This window comes from Elaeis guineensis, chromosome 6 (assembly GCF_000442705.2).
Source record: "Elaeis guineensis isolate ETL-2024a chromosome 6, EG11, whole genome shotgun sequence".
NCBI lineage: Eukaryota > Viridiplantae > Streptophyta > Magnoliopsida > Arecales > Arecaceae > Elaeis > Elaeis guineensis.
This window is the reverse complement of record NC_025998.2, coordinates 129,532,158-129,556,819: the sequence shown is the minus strand read 5'-3', so window position 1 is coordinate 129,556,819 and position 24,662 is coordinate 129,532,158. Positions and strand designations below refer to the sequence as shown.

At 35.4% G+C, this 24,662-nt stretch overlaps 1 protein-coding gene across 2 annotated transcripts; it reads left to right on the top strand.

Annotated features, from left to right (window-relative positions):
• Positions 1-3,132: 3,132 nt before the first annotated feature.
• Positions 3,133-22,678, top strand: LOC105046562 (tryptophan synthase alpha chain). 2 transcript variants are annotated; one of them, XR_832275.4, is made up of 10 exons: positions 3,133-3,370; positions 4,408-4,554; positions 4,639-4,704; positions 6,263-6,371; positions 13,388-13,464; positions 15,767-15,844; positions 19,418-19,495; positions 19,732-19,855; positions 22,017-22,076; positions 22,180-22,258. XR_832275.4 is itself a non-coding variant. In XM_010925186.4 (9 exons), the coding sequence occupies exons 1-9, from the start codon at positions 3,185-3,187 to the stop codon at positions 22,312-22,314; spliced, it is 936 nt and encodes a 311-aa protein (XP_010923488.1). In that variant the 5' UTR covers positions 3,133-3,184; the 3' UTR covers positions 22,315-22,678. The 2 variants fall into 2 exon arrangements, 1 of the variants encoding a protein (XP_010923488.1); XM_010925186.4 differs by lacking the exon at positions 19,732-19,855 and having other exon boundaries at positions 22,180-22,678.
• Positions 22,679-24,662: the final 1,984 nt, after the last annotated feature.

The window sequence follows — 24,662 nt, the reverse complement described above, 5'->3', positions numbered from 1 at the left end:
TGTCAATCCTCCTTTTTCTCTAAACCATTCATAAGCTATCCCCTTCACGGTGGCTCCTTCCACCTCTGACCCTTCCTGCCGGTATCCCATTTTTTTTCTCTTTTTCCTCTCTATCTTCTTCTCTTTTTTGTCCTTCTTCACCTCTTCTAATCTATTTCTTACATGCGATCATTCTCCTCTCCTCATCCACTTTTTTTTCTCATCTTCTTCCTCCTCTAAGGGATATTTTCATCTATTTAGAAAAAAATCTAATACCGTTTATTGATAAAATGACATGTTAGAACATATCGCTAACTAAAATAATCGGTTTGATAAATTTTAAAGTATACGAATGTAAATAAAATTGAGTTAAAGTTAAAGAGGTGTTTCTATAATTTTTCGTAAATGATTTGTGTTAGAATAATTTTAGGTGATCACATGATTTCAGATATCACATGATAATTTATAATATTTTTTTATTGATATAATCCATAATATTTTTTTTATTAATATTATTTTATATCATTTTTCTTTATTACTATAACTCTATATCAACTAATATTACCTTCTGAAGTATGTGCACTAAGTTATACCAAATGCAATTAAAATATAGATAATAAAACATTTTCCTCTCTATCATTCTCTCTTATTTTTTATTTTTCTATAAATATTTTAACATGATAGCAGAGCTATTGATCACCTAATTATATGAAGCCGTCATCTCTTATCTTTATTGTGGCCGTCGTTATCGTATCTATAAGCCTTGCAGAAACCCTATTAATGATCTATCAAACTCTGTTTTTCTGTATATCTTTTATTTTTCATAAATTTATAAATCATTTATTTTTTGGTAGATTATTATCTCAAGATCATTTTTTTAGATGAATCCGTAGCTGTTATCTACCATTTTTTTTCTCAATTTCAGATCTTTGGTAATTTATTATCACTCAACAAAATTTTCTCCATCATCGGCCTTTAGCTACTTTCTTTTTGAGTACTAGAATTCTCTTTTATGATGTTTTTCTGGCCTTCGACTGTATTTTCTTTAAGCACCGATCTTTTGTAGTATTTTTGTCTTGGAGGATCATTGACCTTTAGCTATCTTTTATTTGAGTCCCGACCTTCTATTATGTGGTATTTTTATCTGAAAGGATCATTGACCTTTAATTGCTTTCTCTTCAATTATCGATCTTACTGCGATCACCACCTTATATATCTTCTCATAGTCACATCATCTAAATCAGCTATATTGGCAGATACATCAATTTATCATGCTAGCTTTTGAGTATATTAATGATCTAGTTTTTCAACTGAAGTTGGTACCTACGGTACTATCTTAAGTTTGAGAGAAAGTATTAGCATGATTTTAAGTGATTACATAACAATCCATAATATTTTATTTTATTAATTATTTCAATAATATTTTTTTATTAACATTATTCTATATCATTTTTCTTTGTTATCGTTCATTTTGCATCAACTAATATTATTTTTCTTATATAAAATTTATGTATTAGTATATATAACTCTTGAGATGTACTGAATACGATTGAAATAGAAATAATAATACTTTTTTCCTATCTATCTTTGTCTCTCACTTCTTATTCTTTTGCAAATGTTTTTAACAATTTGTTTTGCATACAAAATAAAAATTCGAGCAAAATTATTTTTTAAGCAAAAAATCTGTATTAACTTACAAGACACTGTCAATTTAAAAGTGATCATTTTGATTTAAGATATTTGTTTTGATGAAATGCCTTATCTAATTATTAAAATTTCATTTTGGCAATATGCAGTGACTACTGATTGGAAACTTTAATGAAATTCAATGAGGTTTTAGGAATATAACAAGAAGGAGAAAGAAAGACATGCTACTTGCATTTGAGCTCATCAAGCTTTTTATTGATGATATTTTAATATATTTTTTATGACAAAAGTGGCAAGATTATAACATTGTTTGCCGACATAGTCATGCTTGCAACAAATCTATCTTGCCCCGCCTAAGAAGTAAATAGAAACTTCAAATTCAACCTTCCGACATTTCAACTCTTAAGAAAGAAATAGCCTTTGTTGATAGCATCCAAGTTGCAAAGCTAGAAAATTATAACTCCCAAGAATATACTTTTTTGATAGACATTCAGCATGTTGGTTAGCCCTGCTGGCTGACATGGACAATGTTTGCATCAAAACAAGCAAAAATAATTTGTACAGCATCTTAAAGCCCAAATTTATATTTTATGTCAATTTAAGGATGCAATCCTTGAAACCCTTCCCCATGCAACATATTACGATGGTAGAATCTCATTTGATCCAAATCGAGAATGCTTAAATACTTTTTCCTAGACTAGTCTTAACATGCTCAAAGTAATGAATCAAGCCCTCGTAGAATCTGGAAATAGCTTTCTCGCCGAGAGAATGCACCATGATTATATAAAATCAAGATTTTAATTTCTGATGGGACAAGAGTATTTTGATGGGGGTTTTGAAATCCATTCATATATAGAAAAAAAAAATAAATGAAGGAAAAAAAAATGAAGGATGAAAAGAAAGAAAGAAAAAAAGAGCGGCGCCGGCTTTATCATTCAAGGGTCCGGACTGATGGTGGCAGGGGCTAATACTTGATTGAGCCAACGATTTCGAGAGTGAAGCATTATATAGTTTTGACTAGAATTGTCTATGCATGTAGATTATATAGAGTTATTGGGGTAATTTAACTATTGTGGTATCTTGGATTCAGAGATATATGCAGAAAGTGTTTGATTATCTCTTTCTGCAAGATATCTCTATCTTCGCATTAGAGTTATGGTCAGATATATTTTAAGAAAGATAAATTCTGTAACGAATTGGGTGGACTGATGTTGTGGAGCATAGTAGAAATTTTTTGTGGACTTTTGGGCCAATCTTAAATAGTTTAGAAATATTTTATTTTTAATTTTTTAAGATATATTTATATAAGATTTGTATAGATGGTCTATTTTATTAAAATAAATAAATAAATAAAAAAGTAAGAGAATAGAAATGAAAAGAAAGAGGGGGTAAAAAAAAAAAAAAAAATCTATCGAGATATGATTTGAACCGTGAGATAGACATATTGTTTCACGAGAAATTAGGACACCTACCCGGTGGATTTAAAATCTTGCACAAAACACTCACAAAGCCCCAGACCGAGGTATTAAGCCGTTTCTCGGCTAACATTCGGAGAGTGATGGCCGCCGCTTTCAAAGTCTCCGTCTCTTTGCTCCCCTCGAGCAAATCTCCTCGCGTCTCTTTCCCTCGCCCCTCCTTCAAGCCTATCTCTGCCCCCAAATCCTTCTCTTCCATGGCTTCTCTCCGTGTCGCCCCGACGGTTGGGATCTCCGAGACCTTCTCCCGCTTGAGGGAACAAGGAAAAGTAAGCCGTGGTGTTTCCCCTTTGAGTGCTTTTGTATTTGTACCATTTTCTTCTTGTTCTTTTACCGGTGGATTGTCTTTGCTTGATTATTTTCATGGTTTTATTGCTGGATTTCGTTCCAGGTTCGACACAATCTAGTTCTTTTGCTGTTTGAGGGGTTAAAAATGAAATCCTGAAGAGTAAAAGTCTGACTAGCATTTGGCGTCGCTGATTTTGGCGATTTCTGATGTCATATGTACGCTGCTTCCTGATTTTTGTCCAGTGGGTTTTCTTTCCTTGCGTTTTATGTGTCCTGTCTGCATCTGTTCTTCTAATTCCAAAAATTGCGCTCCTTTCAGCAGAACATGTGTTTTCTTTTCTGTTTTTTCTTCATTTCTCGGTGTATTCCCTTTTCCCTGACCATTTAAATGTTTTTTATCCCTGAAATATTGGCTGGGGTAGGTTTGATTTCGTTCCTTTGCTGTTTGGATGGAGTAAAAATCAAATCTTGGTGAGGTCTGACACGCATTGTGCTCCTCTGTTTGTAGATTTCATCTGTCATCTGCTTGCTGCTGCTTTTTTTCTATCTCTTGGGATTGTTTGTAGTAAACAAAAAAAAAAAAAATCGATATCCTTGATTTGCATGCACACACGCATGCGCATCTATCTAATTGCTCTATCTATCCATATACCATAAGGCCAGACTTGTCATAATAAAAACCTCCCAAAAGATACTTGTGAGCACAATGCATGTTGCTAAATCATGCGCAATTTGAGCTCCTGTGCTGCCATACCTGCATATTATATCTTGGAACTAGATTGATCTGAAGTGTACTTGTCCTATGCGTTTTAGTCACTAATGTGATTATGAATGCCAAATTTGGAAAAAGAGATTGCAATCATTAGTTGAACAAGCAAATATCTGCTGTTTTCTTTGTAACTTCATTTTTTTTCTCAGAGACTTGCCATAGGCTTGTTGAAATACTAAGTTAATTTGAGAGGGAATCTGCTTGTCTTTTTACTTGGCTTCTAACTGCTATTTGTCTCCAATTCGTTAGGTTGCATTTATACCTTTCTTAACTGCTGGTGATCCTGATTTGTCAACAACCTCGCAAGCATTGAAAGTTCTTGATTCTTGTGGTTCAGACTTGATAGAATTGGGCATACCCTACTCTGATCCTTTAGCAGATGGACCTGTTATCCAGGTTTTCCTGTCAAAACTTGTCTCCTTCATATTCAATTTTGCAGTTGAATGCGTATTGGTTATACAGATTTATATGTAATTTTAGGCTGCTGCTACACGTGCCCTCGCAAAAGGAACCAACTTTGATGCAGTTATATCCATGTTAAGGGAGGTATGATTATCCTAAGCACTATTATTTTGTTAAAATTCCTCTTTCTCTCTCTATTGCATTATATGCACACACATGTGCACAAATGTGTAATTGAATGCAGAATCTATGCAGGCACAGATCAATACATACATTCACTATGCCCTAACATGACTAATGCGTGAAAAATTGACAATTTGGGCTTTAATTAGTTCATAAGAGGGGGGAAGTTGGTGTGTCACTGTTTCATTAGCAAATGGTCATGCATTAAATAATGTAAGCAATCAAAAACAGCAAACATGCAGCATCAGATACTAAAGGACCAAGTCTGAGCTGGAGTCACATATATGCAAGCAATTGAAAGTTGTTTTTTAAAAGAATTTTTGCTATTAAAGATTTTATGAGAGACCATATATTTGTTTCATTACCATAAACATGATAGAATGCCATTTGTTTAGTGGTCCTTCAACTCGACATGTATGTATGTGTCTAATGAACATTTAATAACAATATGTTAGGACTCTATTGTTTTAATTATCTTTCCTAGAAGGTAAATGGTTTCCAATACCTCCATCTCCAGGATTGGTTGGTCACCATAGATGTGTAGTCAAAACTGGTCAAACTACCACAATCCTTGTGTGCTTTGTGGCTTTCAAACCAGGAGACTGCTACAGAACATATTTTGGTACTAGAGATTTTTTAGAAAAATTAACAAAGTTTATGGACATGATAAATGTCAGTTAAAGATGGTGGCAAAAATAACCATTCTATTAGCTGATTTTGGTGTACCTGGCGAGGATATCCATTATATGACTTTTTGTCAGCTGTTCATATATTATATGCTACAGAACATGTGATTGTGAATGGGTACTTCAGATAATGTTTGTTTTCTTATTAATCTGAAAAAGAGGATTAACAAGAAAAAAAAGACAAATAAATAAGAAGAGACCAACACTATGGGATTAAAACTTATGTAGTAATGGGAGTCCACCTAACAAATAGCCCTGGAATCTACCAAGAAGAGAAATGCAGTACAGACTCACCCTAAGCATGCTACTTCGTAAATGTGACATAGGCAACTAGAAACATCCTAATTCAACTTAGCATGACTAGAACTTCATAAGTAAGCCACGATAACTTTTAGCCCTTGACACTTGTTTTGACTCTCTTATGCTTAGAAGAATATCTAATTTAGCGCCTAGAATGTTGTCAAATTTTTCCTTATTGACTCTGAACTCTGTTAATATATGTAATTGAGGAAAAAAAGGAAAATGAAGAAAAGAAAAAGCTAGAAAAGAGAAACTGAGTCTGACTAATTAAAGTCTCGAATTTGACTAGTATCAGGTGCATGGTGCATGCAAATTACCTAGCTGTTCTTTGTTTCAAAGTTAAGGGAGGTGTTGGTGTTTGTTAGTGATGCTAAATAACATCTTTTACCCATTTTCATTTCTTTTTTCCATGGTGTCAGTTATCACATGCAATTGGTTTCAATACATTTGCAGATTAACCTTTTGAAATAGTGGAACTCATTAATAATTCTATGATAGGCTCTCATGTTATGCTATTGATACTATCCAAGCAGGTTGCACCTCAACTGTCTTGTCCAATAGCTCTGTTTACATATTACAATCCAATACTAAAGCGTGGAGTTGAGAAGTTCATGTCAACAATAAAAAATGTTGGTGTACATGGTAATTTGACACATCATTTGACTGAATGCGCTTAATAATGTTTTGCAATGCCAATTTTAACCTGAGCAACTCTATTAAGTTAGTATTCTTGTATACATTGTAGATGCATTAAGACTTTTCCTTTCAACTACTTACTGGTTTGTGTTCTCAGATCATTGGTTTGTTATATGCTCCTAGTCAAGTTAATGGTATGAAAATATGATGGGAAATATGATAAATTGGTTACGTGCTATGAAATGAATTATTGTTTTGAATCTGGATCCTCGTTTCTTATGTTAATCAGGATCGACTGAAACTTTTATGCTATTAAGGGCCTGTTTGGATGATTGGGCCCAAAATCCCATGGGATTCATGGGTTGGGCCAGCAGGTCTTCCCCCCCCCACTTCCTATAGGATTTGGGCTAGCCCCCTCTGAAGGCTCCTGGATATTTGGGAATATAAGCCTAGTCCAGGCTGATTCTTCCTAGTTCAACTAGCCTAACTCTTGAATCTTATGAGATTTTAGGCCTAATCATCCAAACAGATCTTAAAACATTCATTTTAGGTCATTAAACAAAGTTATTATGCTGTTCACACAAAAGATAAAAGTAAACTTAGTTGGGGCATGTTTGGTGTTGGTTTTGCTTTTTAAAAAGTTCTTACAATAGAAGAAACCAGGAGCTAGATTTTCTAGCTTCTCCCAAAAGCACTTGTTTTGACTTTTCCTTCTTGTAGAAGCACTTCTTTTATACCATTACCAACCATTTTCTAGAAGCTTTTTTTTTTTGGCTTTAAAGGTTGCAAAAAAACTTTTTTAATGCAACACCAAACATGTCTTTGGCCTCCCTCTTTTTGCTTCTTTTGACTATCTTTAGACTATGCTCTTCAAACCTATTTAATTTTACTAAACTATAGGTTAGTTTTAGGTCAAGGCTTGATACGATGAGCTCTTCAATCATGAAAAGTCACGGTTTGGTTGTTTATCCTTTTCTCTTTATCATGGAGAAAGAGGAAAAGTTGTAGCCATTTGTGGCATCATGAAGCCTTGAATATATATATATATATATATATATATATATATATATATATATATATATATATATTAAGGTGCCATATCTAGAACAGGCATGTTAATGTTCACAAAATTGGGCTGAAATGTTTTGCTGATTATGAAATTGTGAAGGAACTCGAGAAATAAGATAAGAATTCAATTAAAAAAAAGCAGAATGGATATAATATTGGCAATGCTTTGCTATCATTTTATTGGAAAAATTGTAACAGGAAATTTATTATTGTGGAGTCAAGATATACAGTATTCACGCTCCTAGATGGGTTAAAACATGCAATACATGATATGAGGGGTTCGAAGTGCATTTAATTAGTATAGTAGGCTGTAACTAGAAATTTCACCTTGAGAACTTCTCATATTTAAGTTGCTGGCTTCCAACATAATAAAAGAACCTGACTGTAGTGCTAAAACTTAGCATGACAAAAAAGAGTTTCATATAAGGAAAAGCATGAATTCAGCCCTTTGTTAACCCAAAGGTGGCATGAATTGCCACTGTACCTAAGATATATGTAGATCTTAATTGCAAATGTCATATTGGTTAATCTTTAAATTCCTCATGACCAAAATGTTGTATGAACCAATCAGAATTGATGTATAAAATCCAATGCATAAATGTTTCATAGACTTAGGTCCAGGTTCATTTTATGGCCAGAATGTTTAATGAATTTCTTAGGGATAATGTTTACATGGCTCTGAATCCTAGATGCCTAAACCTCATTATAAGCTGTTCATGCTTGGCTCTATTTGTAAAGGGATATTCAAGGTTGACTCAGCTTAACTACAGAGTTCAAGCTTTGTTTATTTTAATGAGCGTGAACAGGCCTATTTATTGAGCCAAGCTCAAGCTGCTGAGTTTCTTTCCTTTTTTTTTTTTTTAATTTTGTTCAAGCTAGAGTTTGTTCAGGCTTTGTTAATTTATGAGTTGATCCTCAAATTAATGCTTGAGCTTGGCTTGTTTCATAATGAAATTTTAGTTGACAAAAGTTTGAGCAGGTATAGGAAGTGAATATTTTAAATCCTTGTAATCAAAGAAATGTTTAGAAGCAAATGATGATTTGAGTTTTTGGGAAGTTTCTGAAGCAGGAACGTCACCCTAGGTAGAAGTTTCCTGGCTACCATGAATCAATCAAGTTCTTTTGAGCCTGTTGTTGAATTTTTAACCCTAGTGGTTTCGAACATCTTGATTCATTTGCAACCTTGAAGTGCCATATGAACTTGGGCCCGTCCCTAGATGAGCCAAATGTTGTATAGATCATTGACGGATGACATAATTGTCAACCACTAGCCAAAATCCTATATGAGTAGGGGTGAAAGTGGATCGGATAATATTTGTCTGGATTTGTTTTCGTATCCGAATCTATCTGGATATGAATAGAAATTTAAGCATCCAACTGATATTCATATCCATATCCATATCGATATGGATAGACAATTATCCGATCCATATTTGAATATTTGAATTCATTTGTAATCCTATTTAATTTTATATATCACTCATGAATTTTTAAGAAAAATAAATGACCATATTAACATGCTATTAACTTGATTCGTCATCGAATTAGTAATATCTTTGATTCTATGGTCGTAAAGTTTAAGCATTCGACCTATATCCATATTTATATTTGCATTTGTAGTATCTAATTTGTATCCGTATCTGTTTAAAATAGATATGGATATGAATTTTTGTATCCGACTGTTGGGGGATTTACTCGTGAGTTTGGCGGCAACACCGACTAACCTCCATATCCATGTCTCTATTCATTAAATAAAACAAATATGGATATGGATATACTATTATCCAATCCATTTTCAGCCCTATAATGGCCCAATTGTTTTACAAACCATTTAAGGATATGGTGATATAAATTTGGAAAATAGACCAAAGAGTGACAATGATGCACAACCTCAGGGGATAGAATTCATATGCTGCCTAAGACGATGATATGCATAAATAATTAAGCAAAAAGTGAAAGTAATTCATGTTTAAAAACTTTCAACTTAAAGATCCTAGTAGGCAGTGCAATCTACTGCTAAAATGATGATTTGGAAAAGTAAAGCTGAAATCATATTTAGATTATTTAAGTGGTTAACCTGCAAGTCTGCTGATTGAGAACCAATAAAAAAACAATATTCAAGAAAGTAATTATGAGATGGGATGTCCTTACTTGATGGGCATCTTGAAGTGCTAAGAAGCTTTCAATTCCAATTAGCAGTGAAGCGCAAATATGCCCCTTATCAGCAACCTAGAAAATTTCTTGGTAATAGAAGCATTGTGAGCCAAAGAGTGGATAAAGTCTTAAACAAGGCTGGCTGCTGCTGTAAGGAGTCTCAACAACAACCCCTAAATATAGGTTTGAAATGCACTTTAGATGGATTAATTGGTCTTGTTTTGGGCTGAGATGGTAGGAGAGGGTAAAGGAATGGATGCGAGTTGGATTGGCTAGTTCTAGGATTTTGATATATTAGTCTCTATGGTTTAGGGTCTTTTGTAGCAAAGATGGTGGAAACAACCTAAAAACGAAAGATAATTGGGATATAAAAATGGGATGGGAGAGAAGAAAGAGTTAAACAACATCTACTCATTATGGAGGGCCTCAAACCCCATTTCACATCTCACAAGGGAAACTCACATGAAGAATATTAATTTTGTTTGTCAGCATTACATGAAAGCCCAAGAGGGCCAGCCACTATTTATAAATAACTTAAAAGTGGCTTATGACAAATATGCACCCCCCCCCCAACCCAAAACTAAAAGATAATTACATCTAGCTCTTAATCTTGCCCCAGCAACCTATTGACCATTGACCAACTAAACTTAAAATTAGGGCCGGCAAATGAACAAGTTGCTTAATAGGGGTGGCAAAAATTGCCCTGACCCTGCTTGAGTTGGTTATGGATCAAGGGCTCTTTCAGTTATGTAGGGTGTGGGTCAGATTTTCTGATTTGAACCTTAAATGGGTGGGGTATGGGTGAAAGCTTTGACCTGACTTGGGTCATCAAAACAATTTAAGTGAGGTTGAGTTATGGTTTTGGACAAGAATTTTTTGAATGGTTGGTCTTTTTCCAGTACTAGGTTAGGTCATTTTGAAAGTCAATAAAAATTGTATGAAGTGGATTTATGGTTTAGGCTAGTCTGTTAGAGATCAGGTCTTGCGAAGTTGATTAGGTTAAGGTCAAATGAGTGACCTGAAATGACTGGTAGGTGGGTACAGATTGAGAGGTCTCGGCCCATTATTGGGGCAAGGTTTTACATGTTGTCATCCTTATTGAGCTCAAACTATTGGCACCCCTATTGCAAGCGAGCCAAATGATGTTCAGTTCTGAGTTCAGCTCAAGTTCAACTTGCTTGTTTAGTGAATGGGCTGAGCTTAAGCTAGTATTTGAGCTCGGAACTTCAATGAGCCAAGCTCGACAGCTCTAATAGGATGACTGATGAGTGGATGGTGATGAAGGCTTGGAGCTTCAACTATTTCCCCTTACTCTCCCACTCCATGCTTACCCTTTTTCCTTTCTCACCCATTGTGGCATCCACCCAATGAGCCTCTCCTCCATGACATTCGCCTACCATGCCTCTCCTTAACTTTCCTTGTCTCTCTACCTCACAAGCTCCTACTCCCCTTCTTGTACCTCTCCTGTGACACAACAACAAGATGGACCTCTGATTGCTGGAGGGTACTTTCAATAGTATGATGGGGAGCATGGCAGAGATCACAGTGGCAAGGATGTCTTCGATATCCAGGCTAAGAATGCCCACATTGAGCATCTCCCTTAATGGATTCCGTGCTATCTATGTTCAAGCTATTGTTAAGTTGAACCTAGAATTGAGCCAATTTTGACATGGGCTAAGTGAGCTTGAACTCAGCTCGATTTAATTTTTGGAATCAATTGAACTGAGCTCAAGCTGAGCCTTCTTAGATCCGGGCCAGTCTTGAACCCAGCTTCGCTTGCTTGTGTTTGATTTGTTTCGACCCCAACTTAAAATAAAATAAAGTTGGTTGGCAGTCGAGCAGCTTTATGGCCATATAAGGTGACTTGCTGGCCAAGTAAGACTAAAATAAAATAAAATAAAAAAGATTGCTTGGAAGTTGGAAGTCAAGCAAGTGACCTAATTGACTAAGTAAAATGCAAAACAAAAAGAAAATAGTAAAAGTTACTTAAGCCTAATTAATGATGAAATAATAAGACTAAGTCGCATAATATGTAAGGACTTCAAGTTTAGTCTTCATTCTCCATGGAAGTTCCAACCAGCTATGCCTACATTCATTTCCAATACATAAATTTCAATTTCTATGCCAATGATAAGTCTGGAACCCATGTTAGTTTCTGCCACAAACAATTACTGTGAAATATCATGAAAGTTTGTACATGAGTGTTTAATTCAATATCAAATATACCAGTCATTTTATATTGGAAAAATAATTGTCATGTTACATTCCATGAAATAAAAGAAGAAAAGGTAATGAAACTTTATATGTGTCTATACTATCAACATTGATTTGGTGCATGGAATTTGAAAAGCTGCATTGGTGTTCTTTAAAATAACACTAAAATTAAAGATGATGAGGCAAATGTGGACATATTGGGTGGTGATAAGTGGCACACTTTTCCTATAATGGTGGTTTGTCTTGTTATGTTGAAATCAATGATTAAGGCCTTGATGCATCCCAAGTGGTACCATACTGGACGAGGAGAGATTGGGTCCTGGGATGCATTTGGGGCTGTGGGTCTCTCTACATTGAGTCGTCCTAGTTGTCTTGTCTAAGACGATTTCTTTTCGACACTTGGGATGATTTGGCATCTGGGGACACCTTTTATTATTTCTTAATTGTTACTTTTTATTTTTCTGTTCATTCTTATTGTTAATAGTTGTTCTGGTCCATCTTGGTCTGTCTTAGTATTGTACGGACCTGGGACCAAACTAGGACAGGTATCGTTACTGGGACTTAGATCCCTGGTTGACTTGTCCAATAACATCAACGTTCCAAAGTTCCTAAAAGCTGCAAGCATCCATGTAATTAATGTGGGGTTTCATAGTATTTCAATTATTGATTTTAAAGCAGGTTTATATTATATCAGTGGATTGATTGCCAATATGCCATTACAAATGTTGGAACATGAGCCTTTCAGTTGTTGCTTACAAGTGTGATTTTAAATTGATTTGACAAGGAAAAATCCACAGTCTGTACAATTCTGATGCAAGTGGAAAACAATCAGAGACAGAATAAACTTCAACAAATATAAGAGAAGTTATGTGTAATTCATGATTTTATGTCAGATTTGTTCAACAATTCTGAACAGTGCATTTTCCCGATAATTCATGATTAAAATCAGGAAAGACTTTGAATGAACCACTCAAAGAAAAAAATGCTTAGATCTATATCTAATTGGTTGGGAAATTAGTGATTTTGTAACAATAAACACTTAATGTATATAAAGAAGCATGGTCTGTATGTTATCTAAAATTCCAAAAGGCAGACCAACATGGGGGAGGATAGAAAAAATCTTTTTTAACCCTTTTTCAGACAAGATGCTGCTCATTTGTCTCCAATAAGGTTAGTTTCTCTCTCACACAGACTAGCTTTATACAAAATTAAAATCAGGGAAAACAAAATTCAAGAATTTCACTTGAAATTTATTGAGGTGACCAAAACCTGTACACTGGGACTTCTTTAGTTTTCATCTGACTTGCTAATCTTTCCACATAATGATGTCCATGTTCTTTTCCCTAAAAAGTACCAAATTTTTTCTTTTATCTTGCTGTTTCTTTCTCTTAAGATTATAATATTTAATGCATGCCTTCGTTTAACAAATTTCAGTTCTTGATTGTATATTTGTTTTGTGATTTTTTTTTTTTGGCGGTTGTGTTTGCATTTTTTTTGTTGATGTTGTTGTCAAATAATTGCTGCATTACTACCTTCTCCTATCAACTTATTTTGGTGATTCAGTAGTAACAGGTATCATTTTGCAGGACTTGTGGTGCCAGATGTTCCTTTAGAGGAGACTGAAATTTTAAGGAGTGAAGCTGTTAAACATAATATTGAGTTGGTAGGCCTCTTTCTTTATGATATCTTTTAACTGACTTCTGTATGTTTGGATTTTGTCGGCATGTGCAATTATTTTAATTTAGAACTTTAAAATAATTACGGTTAAGCTAACTAGATACATCCTCCATAATAAATTGAAGTTTTACTGGGCAATGAAGTTGAAGTCATCATAATATTACTGTAAGTCATGCTGATCTCATTTACATGAGATGGATGTGCTATTATTCAATCATGATCTTCTGTTGAGGAAATGATTTGTATTCATCATGATGAGCTTTGAAGGCAGCAGAGTTTGCAGCATACTTAGCTCCAGAATACAGAAGTTTGCAATGATTACTGTAACATTTGATGGTGTTGGGATAAAGTCTCCTATTGGGTTTAGATTTATTCTCAGTTTTCTCCTTCTCTCCTCTTCTCGCCTCACTTCTACTTTGTAGGCTGGGTTCTGATTTTTTAGGATGATGCACTAAATTTTTGGCTATATGGGTTAAAACTTATAAATCACCTTCTCCAAGACTGCAGCATTTGGGAGGAAAACTGTTATGCAATCAAGTTCCATTTGCCACAGTACTGCATCTGCATAAATATAGACTGTTCTCTATTTGATCTGAATATTAACTGCTATGTTCCAATAACAATTCATTCACACTTAATTTTTTTTGCCCCTGCACACCCCCCGCCCCCATCTTTTTCTTTATTTTGGTTGGCATTTTAAGCTGTTCATTCTATAAGCAAGCTTATATTGTCTCAAATATCTCCTATGTATCAAGTTTGTATATGCATGTTGTATATGTGCATTAAAATTGGATATTGTGCAAAAAGAGTGGTGCATGGATACTAGAGAGAAATTTGGAGAACATATTGATGAACAGATTGAAAGGAGGAATCAAAATAGTATAATCTCAGTTTCCAAGTGCATACTGTTATTTTTTAAATTTATTTTTTTCACCTTATATACTAGGGTAATTGTTGGGTTTTCAGTCTGTTTAATTTTATAGTTCCATCAATTTTGGGTTGCTTGGGATTTATGGTTAGATGCAAAATGTTAGCGTGTCTTTCAGGATGTGGATAGCTGACCAGAATCTTAATTATGCGAGGCAATTCTTATGCTAACTGTATGGTACAATACGGTTTAGCTATAGAAATTTGGTGTGTACACAAATTGTGGGTGTAACAGAAAATGTTCTGTTAGGGTTTAGGAAGAATAATGAGCAATACCCTGATATTTTTATCAATATTTGGAGGTATAATATCACTTCCGTGCATCAAATTGCAGGGAATTTAGGTTGATTTTTAATTCCTCAGGATTAAAGCACATCTCGGACCTTGAGGATTTAGTTTAGAACTTTAGAAGGTTATCAATATGACTCACTTATGTGAATAATCATGGGATTCAATAATGTTACTAGGTGTATCAATGATCCTTAATATGCAACTGGTGCTTTACTCTATTCTGCAACACACTGTGATATTGCAGCATAAACAAGTATTGGGTTCTGGGAAATACAAAATAGTGATAGCAAAACTTATCAGCATCACACTGCATGATATGCATTACTGCATCGAAAGATGGATAAAAATAACTTTATCTTTGCCCTCCCATACCTGAGTTGCAAGCACCCCCTCTACTATTTCATATGAGCTCTTGCTTCTATTTATTTGCTTTCTGAAGTTTATGCAACAATTTATTTTGCAGATTTGTTTAAGTCACTTTTAAATAAAAATAAGATTATTTTCCTTCATATTGTTGGACTGAATTTGATTGGTAATGAGCTTTTCAGGAAGATACTATGAAATGATCTTTTAATATGATATTTCCAACTTTACTAACAACTTGTTCTAACAGTTTCAACATACTTTCAGGCCTTTAGTTCCCTGTTCTTGCACTTGAATTTTCACCCGTTCCCACTTTCATTTTCATGCTGCTATTATTATATCCAGTCAACTTAAAATATTGTTTAAGTACAAGATTTTCTTAGTGACCTTACTAGCCAGAATATGTGTTAAGATCCAAAATCTTTATTAACTTTGCCAACCGTTGAATATAGTACACAGCTTCATTACATGCTTGGGTAATCATGTGTTGATTATGTTCGCTTGTTCGTTTGGGTATAGTTATGTGTGCAAGCACCAAGCAGCATCAACTTTTTATAAAGTTCTTTTGGATCCAAAATTCCATGCTACTGTGTAAATTGATGATTCATTATATTGGTAAATTTGAAAGCTCATCTTGCTTAAAGAATTAATGTTGCTTCCTTTGTTCAAATTGTTATCTCTTTACGTTTTCTTTCATCGCACTATAGGTTCTGCTTACAACACCCACCACTCCAACAGAAAGAATGAAAGCCATCGTAGAAGCTTCCGAAGGTTTTGTATATCTTGTAAGTTGTTCTGTGAGACTAGTTGAAATCATTATGTAGTTCTGTTGGCTTGTTTAATGGACATTTTCGTGTTAAATTACACAGAATCAGACACCACCAAAACCATCATTCACCAAGCACATGCACCACACAAGAAAATCTAGAAAAGAAAAATGCAGTTTCTTCTCGTTTGAAGATGTTATTTATATTTTGATATTTCAGGTTAATTGTTGCTGTATTATTAATAGATTTTCTATTGTTTTTTCCCTCTTTTCTTTAGCCTAATTTTGCTGCAAGGGAACCCTTTAATTGTTATTTATTTCAACATTAGCGTATGTGTTGCAGTTTTGGATTGTTCAAGTTAGGTTTTAATGCATCACTAGATATCTGCTATAGTGCTCTCCATGCAAAGTCCTCTCCAATCCATATGAGAAAAACTGTTACAACTTGTATGAAGTTTCTAGCTGGATCGGTGGACTGGTTCTTCTCTTGACAAGAATCAATTTCATGTTGGTTATTAGGCTCATGGCTGCTGATATGATAGTTTACTTTGCATTTGATTTAAGTCAAACTAGGATTGCTTCAATTCTATCCAAGGGGAACTCTATCATGACTTGGAAGCCAGCGCTCACAAATTCTGCTTTTGCATCACTATCCCAACATTTAATAGATCATTAAGTTACGTTTTAGTGGATCACTGGTTCTGTTTGAACATGCTAATTAGCTAAGAAGCGGGTGAATATGCTTCATTCATTCCAAGTGTGTATAGCACTAGTGAGTTAGAATCCTTGTTTGGTAGGAAGTCATATCTAAAACAGGAAATGTTTGGTTATGGGGCAACTACTGGTGTGCTGGAGATCACCGAATGCAGTACAACACCCCAAATGTAAGAAGGCTTTTAGAATAATCATGAACACCTGGAGGGCCTAAATGAGGAGGCCTGACATGACCACTAGTAAAGCATTGGAAAAATATGGAACACGACTGGCATGGATCTGTGCAACCTTGTGAAGGAAAAGGTGTGAAAGAGAGACAAAACAACCAATTAGTCCAAATGAGGGAGAATGGTCTAGAGGAGTCAAAAGTGATTATGAATCCACCCCAAAGAAACACAGTATAAATGATTTAGGAGTATATTTAGGGCATTGTTGTTAAACACAAACCACATCAATAAGATGTATATGTAATTTGTTGTTAAAGGTGATGAGATTTCAAGAGAAAGAGGATGGTGTCAGTTGATCATTATGGATTAAAAGTGAACAGGACAGAGACTGGTTGAGTTGCCGGATTCCAATGTTAGGCAACTGCACCAACCACTCAAAAAGTTGTCTTGTTCAGACGATGCAACTCCCACTGCATATACATACATGTGCATGTAGATACATACGCATATGCACAAATGATGAAGATATTGTATAAAGTCATGGAAACAGACAAATGTATGTACAAACTAATGGTAATAAACAAGTCTGACCAAAAAATTTAGTGTCAGCTTTATGAATCATTCTCTGTTTATACCTATTGATGTATCCGGTCTTGTATCGGCATAATTCCTTTTCTTATGACATAGTTTGAACTTTTCCTTACCATCTGCCTGATGTCAACCTCCACTCCACATTTTACAGAGACATTTCATTGTCTCATTGTGGTGAAAGAATGAGTAAACTATCCTTATTTGTTTTTCTTATGTCACTAAACACCTAGAATGCTAAGATTATTTTATTTAAATGATTCTGCAACCCATGCATGCACACACAACCAACAAGCCTTGTCCTGACTATTTTAGGCCAGGTTTACAAACCTTCTCCCAACATAGGAATCTTGTGTCAGGAACCCTTTTTACTGTTGCATCCTAAAATCTTTCCTCCTTTCTTGAAGTGGATGTCAACTTGATGCCAAACCTCTGCTTTCTATACTCAAGTATGTGTTTTTGTGGTTTTTTGGAATGTAAGTGGCTTTAATTGCAGAAGATGAAATAACTAGTATGTTTTGGTCATCTCACATGGCAAGTGCAAACTAAGTCTGTGTTACAACCTTGATGCCAAACCTTTTCCTTCTCAAATGTGTGGCTGTGTATGTTTGTGTTTTGTGGGATGTGAGTGTCTTGCACAAAATGAAATGAATAGTATTTTGTCATCTCACATGGCAAGTACAAACTCTGTGTTATACAACACTGGGCACATGCCACTTTGCAAGTAGTGGTGTCTTTTACTAATTATCTTCAATTAGCAGCTTATGTGTCTTTATATCCATTCCTATCAAAGGCTGCATGCCTAAGTCATTATCATAAAGCAACCATTTACATAATTTGAGCTTTCTTTTTTTTCCTCTTTGTACTGAGAGCAACTTGCTGTCAACACGATGCTTCTGACTCAGCTCGTATGTTTGTGCATGGTCCATAGTGTAATACACTGCAGGCCCATAGACCATTCAGTGACTGTGTTCCATGAAGTAATCCACATGGGGCTTATTTTTTATATCACTGAAACGACCACAGGAGGTGCACCCTAAGCCCAACTTATTGGAGCTGCTATTGTGAAATGACTTATATATGTCTGTGTGCACATGATTAGATAGATAAGGAGAGAGTATTAGATAGAGGCAACTTGCAGTCATACATTGGATTCCGCCAAGGATTCAAGTCTCGAGGATTGATGCCATATCAATGGCTGACCTAAATGGTGGATCCTTGATACAGGGGAGGTATGGCTTAGTAAGCCTCAGTAAGTCAGTATATGTGCAAAAAGAACAACAAAAGAGGTGTATTGAGCTGTATAGTGTTGATATGCCTTACTAAGGGCCAGTAAGGGCTGTGTCTGACTGATTTGGGGGGCATGCCGGTTGTCCTGCCGATTCCATGATGAACATGTTTACATTTGGTGGTGGTTTTTTTCTGATATTTAGAGTCACTATTCTGATGCTGGAGGATCAATTCCCATGTAGATCATCAATAGTCCAATGATCAGGAAATATATGGACCATTCAAGTCTTTACAGTTCAAATCTAACAGTCATAATGATTGTGAGGCAATTCGTGTAGCAGGATCCTTTCAGCCTTAAGAAATTTTCCTCTTCCCTGTGAAGGTGATGACACAGAACTGTCAGTCTTTTTCATGTAAGTTATTTGAAATTATGCAAGCACTATGACCTATTTAATTTTGCCTGATTGGATCATGATCATTCTTAGTTCTTTTGTGTAATTATTGCTCAGTTATTTGTGCACTGCTGAAGCTTCCAGTCTTTAACTTGCGGCAGATTTCCTCCATGGAAACATTAATTACTCAAAATTGTTTGTTTTATGCTGGTGCAATGCCACCACTACTCATTAGTTTTCTTAGTTTAAATCTCCACTTCTTTTCGTCCTATTTCACATCATGGTTTTCAGTACTGGTCCATGTCAGTGTACTGACTCGTACTAGTAAGGAGTCGAAACTCGGTGTGCCCCCGTACCGAGTGTTGGTACCAAGAACTGGATGTACCAACACTCTACTAGTTGGGTATTGATAGAGTACTGGAACAAGTACTGAAAGCTTTAATTCAAATAACTAGTTCATTTATTTTAACTGTTCGATGTGGTATACATTTTTTTGTATAGGTGAGCTCTGTTGGAGTTACAGGTGCCCGTTCATCGGTCAGTTCACGAGTGCAATCTCTCCTACAGGAACTTAAAGAGGTTTGTCACCCTCCTTTCCATTTCCTTAATTATTGCAAAGCAAACCATCTGTGACTGAAGTGGTCAAATTTAACATGGACATTATATAATATAGCATGTGATGCCGAGTATTCTTAGCTTGTAGCTCCATATTATGAGCAAATGTTAGTACTAATGTGAGTACAGATTTTTTAGGTTGGGAAGGATCATGATTTTGTTGCTTGCAAATATGTTTTATCTGACATGTGTATCAACAGATATTTCATGGATTCTTCTGGTCAAGCCACATGAATGATTTATGGTTGTCTGGTTGGCCAGTAACTTTCCTGTCAGCTAACTGAGGACTCTGTGATTTGATATAGTGGAATTAAACAGTTGATGGTAGGTCTCTGATTGAAGAGGAAAGTTTAATATATTTCTTTTATCATATTCCAGTAGAAGCTTAATTGCCCTTTCACCCTATGCCAAATTAGTGCATTATAAAGCAGTGACCTCTCTATATAGAATTCTTATGATCTATTCAATCACCCATTTTTTTCTCATGCATTAGCCACTCTTTTGTAATGCTTGATATTTGCTCCATAAATTATTTTACTGTATTGAAATATAAGAATGGGATCCGTATCTGTCCTAGTAAATCTTCTTTTTCGTTACAAAAGTTTTTTTTTTTAGTTTGTCAATGGCCCTCAGGGTCATGCCTATGTGCTGTTTTTGTTGCATTATGGCTGTTCTCACACTTTATGGTCTCCAAATGCTTTATACGTGTTCATCTTATACTTGGTTACTTCAGGATAATGCATCTTATATGCTAATTTTTAGGGACATACATGCATGCCTGGCTCCCATGTTTGTGTGTAGAGGGAGGAGAGAGAATGGGATCAAGGTGCGGGCCCAGTTTTGCAATCATGAGAATTTTAGCTACTAGGAAACTACTTTTTAGATGAATTTCTTCTGAAAATCTGAGCATTGAAAAATCAGCAGTCTCACCTAAACTAGCCTACAAAGCACGTAGTCTCTTCCCTGACCCGTTTCTTGGTTCTCACCTGTGTGGGGCATTGCAAACAGCCTTTCAAGTTATACCAAAATTGTCTTATTGACATGTTAGGCAGGTTTTTGCTCAAAAAAGGCATTAACCAGGATCAAGCGAGCGACAATACGACAGAAGATCTTGGATCTCTGTATGTTTTGGTTTTATATCCTAAATGTTGATCATCCATGGGATCAAGGATTTAGATCCCAGCCGGACAGGTCATGCCTATGTGCTGTTTTTGTTGCATTATGGCTGTTCTCACACTTTATGGTCTCCAAATGCTTTATACGTGTTCATCTTATACTTGGTTACTTCAGGATAATGCATCTTATATGCTAATTTTTAGGGACATACATGCATGCCTGGCTCCCATGTTTGTGTGTAGAGGGAGGAGAGAGAATGGGATCAAGGTGCGGGCCCAGTTTTGCAATCATGAGAATTTTAGCTACTAGGAAACTACTTTTTAGATGAATTTCTTCTGAAAATCTGAGCATTGAAAAATCAGCAGTCTCACCTAAACTAGCCTACAAAGCACGTAGTCTCTTCCCTGACCCGTTTCTTGGTTCTCACCTGTGTGGGGCATTGCAAACAGCCTTTCAAGTTATACCAAAATTGTCTTATTGACATGTTAGGCAGGTTTTTGCTCAAAAAAGGCATTAACCAGGATCAAGCGAGCGACAATACGACAGAAGATCTTGGATCTCTGTATGTTTTGGTTTTATATCCTAAATGTTGATCATCCATGGGATCAAGGATTTAGATCCCAGCCGGACATTTCGTGGGACACTTGGCCTAGGTACTATCCTATGTGTCGTGATACGGCCATCTCGTCAGTGTTCCAGCATCCCAATCGAGATATCTTGGGATATTTCCTGTCCCAAATGTCAGGATGGGCCAGGATGATGGTGTATTCCATTTCATGAGAAAACCAAGACAGCTCCATCCCACGAGATTTAAAACCTTGCATGGGATACTAGTAAAGGTTTTTCATTTCTACTGATACGCTGGTTGATGATTATTGCACAGAATAAGAATCCAGGATTGTTGCCATGGAGTTCTAAATCACTGCAGTTTACCAGCGTGAAATGCATGGAAGTCTTGATCCAAGTTTTAGGGATGGTTTGCACTTCATTTCATTAAATCTAATCCAACTACTTTGTCTGCTGTTGAAAAGAGAGAAAATAAGCTAAGTCATAGAAGTCAATAATGATCAGACTGCTCACTGAAAGTTCAAGCAAAGTGTAGGTTAGGGAGGGTTTGAACTTCATTTTGTTAAATGTAGTCCAACTACTTTGTCTGCTTTTGAAAAGAGAGAATAAGCTAAATCATAGAAGTCATTAATGATGAGATTGCTCACTTAAAGTCTAAGCAAAGTGTAAGTGTTCTGTTGCCTTTGGATAGCTTGGTGATACAGTTATGCCATATAGTGAGGTCCTGATAGTATCTATATTATCTGATGTTCTTTGTGATCTAGCTCATTTATATGGACTAACGTTTTGTCACCGTTTGCAGGCAACAACAAAACCTGTTGCAGTTGGCTTTGGCATATCAAAACCGGAACATGTGAAGCAGGTCAGCTATTTGAGGGAAGAAACTCAATTCATATCCAGTTCTTTGCTTTTCTCATTTCTAGAAACTCGACTACTTATGGTTTACAAGTTCATATGTACTATAGGTTGCTGGATGGGGAGCGGATGGTGTAATTGTTGGTAGTGCAATAGTGAAGCTTCTTGGGGAGGCAAAAACCCCTGAAGAAGGACTGAAGGAGCTAGAAGCCTTCACAAAGTCCTTAAAGGCTGCACTCCCTTGATAAATGGTTACTTCGGAGGAATGGTACCATGCGGAACGTGCCTGCTCTTGGTCTGGAATGTTGTAAGCAAGATGACGCATCGGAGCATCAAATTTTAGTGAAAGATATGAATGTTTCCATTGTGATGTTCCAAACTATTGACAAATTATTTCCTGCTCTTGGTTTAGAGTGGTCTGGAAACATGATGCCCAGCAGCATCAAAATTTCAGTGAGGGATATGGATGTTTCCATTGTGATGTTCCAAATTATTGATGAATTCTTTCTCCAATGTTAAAACTTACAGATACAAATAAGGTTGGTCCTGATGCTCCAGTGTGAGAAGCTCATGAATGAGATATTCCATGACCAAGGTTTTCATCTTCAACCTTTTTATCCATAGGAAAGTTAAATTCCTAGTGCAAGATGTCATTAGATTAACTTAGCTAGTTTTCTATTGCAACATTTTTATTTTTTGGAGAGAGAATTGACGAGATAATTTTGTACAAAAATATGCCATATTTGCAACACGAGTAAACTACGCCTGCAAGGTTAAATGAGCAGTCTGTTGATAAACATTTGAGTATGCAGGAGAGATCTGCGGGTAATGGTAGAATCATTTAAATACCATTTATTCTGATCTTTGTGCACCTAAAAGTCATGTGAAAATGTTGATAAATTGCATTACATGCGCCAACTTCATTGGTGCTGTTGAGTTTTTGATGCTATTAGTGTTTAGATGAAATTATCGAAACATCCTTGTTGTCTATTTAGTGTGAATGAGAATAAATGACATTGAATTTTAAGTAATTTGATTGCTATGTACAAAATTTTCCAAGACACTGTATGCGTTGAAACCTGACCTTCTATATCTAATGAACGTACAATAGAAAAGAAAATATAATTCTATGAACAAGCACCAACATATAAAGAAAGAACAAGAATCTGACCATTGTAGCATCTGATGACCAATGTATTGCATGTTTTTGATTTAATTATACCTTCATGCTACTATGAGAAACATTAAATTAAGGTATTTATAGAAGGTTTACTGCAGAATGTGAGACCAGGCAATCTGTTATCTTTCTGCTCTAGGAGAGCATATAAAACCTGATTCCTGAATAACTAATCATATGTTTCACAAAGCAAATCCTAATCCTTCTGAATTACTAGTCTCATATTTGCATTATCATTTTAGCAACACTTTTGCTATAGTATCACGGTAGTATACAATATTTGTTTGCATCATGCTAAGAAATTGTATATTTATTTTATATATTATATTTTAAATAAAATAGGATCAGAATAATATCAATATTATCTATCTCTGGCTCTCGCTCTGACAATCTTATCCACCTCCATCTTAAGTTTTTCTTCGAAACTTATCTTTTTTACTTATCTAATTTATTTATTATTTTTATTTAATGTTTTATATCAAAATCTCGATACTTATTTATTACTATCTTATTTATTTTTTTTATTTTAAGACAGACATCATGCGTGTATATTACAAAAGTATGGATTTAAATAATTAAAATAAAATTTAACACTCCCTATGCTCTAAATTTCTAACTTCTAGTAACAGAAAAAGGTTGAAAGTTTACAATTTAAAAAAAAAATAAAACACTATAAATGATTAAGTGAGAGATTTGGGAATCTGTCAGAAGGCTTTGTCATTGAACAGTACAGAAGTAGGTGGGATTTACATTTTCATTAATCTCTCTCTCTCCCTCAAAAAAAAAAAAAAAAAGAAACTCTCTTGGTCCCATGTTTCTCATGATGTTGGTGCTCTCACCCACCTTAGGAACTCCGAGGCTTCAGAGACTCAAACGGGCGGACTGCATCTTTGATCCGTGATCTCTTAATGCGCAGAACATAACATAGAAATTTCTTCTGCCATGTTGTGCACAAGAAAAGGTTCCTTCTGCCATGTTGCACTACAGAATTGGTTGACTCAATAGAGTTGACGTGATGCGATGATAGGTATGCACAGCTGAATACGAGGTTGCTAAGCCAGCATTTTAATGGTCTGAGAAGTTCTTTCTATGCACTTGGAGGTGTCCCAGTAATTTCCTTCTCAATTTTTTCTATAGACTCATTTTTATCATTCTATAGAGATGAAAAGAATGGGTGCTGATCTGGTTTGCACTCATCTGAAAGGAGAACAGAAAAGATCTCATGTCAATGATTATAGTTGAATTTATCTTTTGCATTTTTGCTGTAGCAAGGTTGTCAGAAGTCCTTGCAAAAAAAAAAAAAAGGAAATAAAAATGAAAGGAAGGCCTTTATATGTCCACTGGCTCAACTTTATCCATATTAGATTCATCAAATTTACTTATTTCCTAATCATTCACCGTGAACTATGGATTGAA

Coding starts and splice junctions, on each gene's coding strand:
- LOC105046562 (XM_010925186.4), top strand. CDS start 3,185: ATGGCCGCCGCTTTCAAAGTCTCCGTCTCTTTGCTCCCCTCGAGCAAA. Junction 4,705..6,262: donor TTATATCCATGTTAAGGGAG/GTATGATTATCC, acceptor CTATCCAAGCAG/GTTGCACCTCAACTGTCTTG. Junction 19,496..22,016: donor TCCTACAGGAACTTAAAGAG/GTTTGTCACCCT, acceptor CACCGTTTGCAG/GCAACAACAAAACCTGTTGC.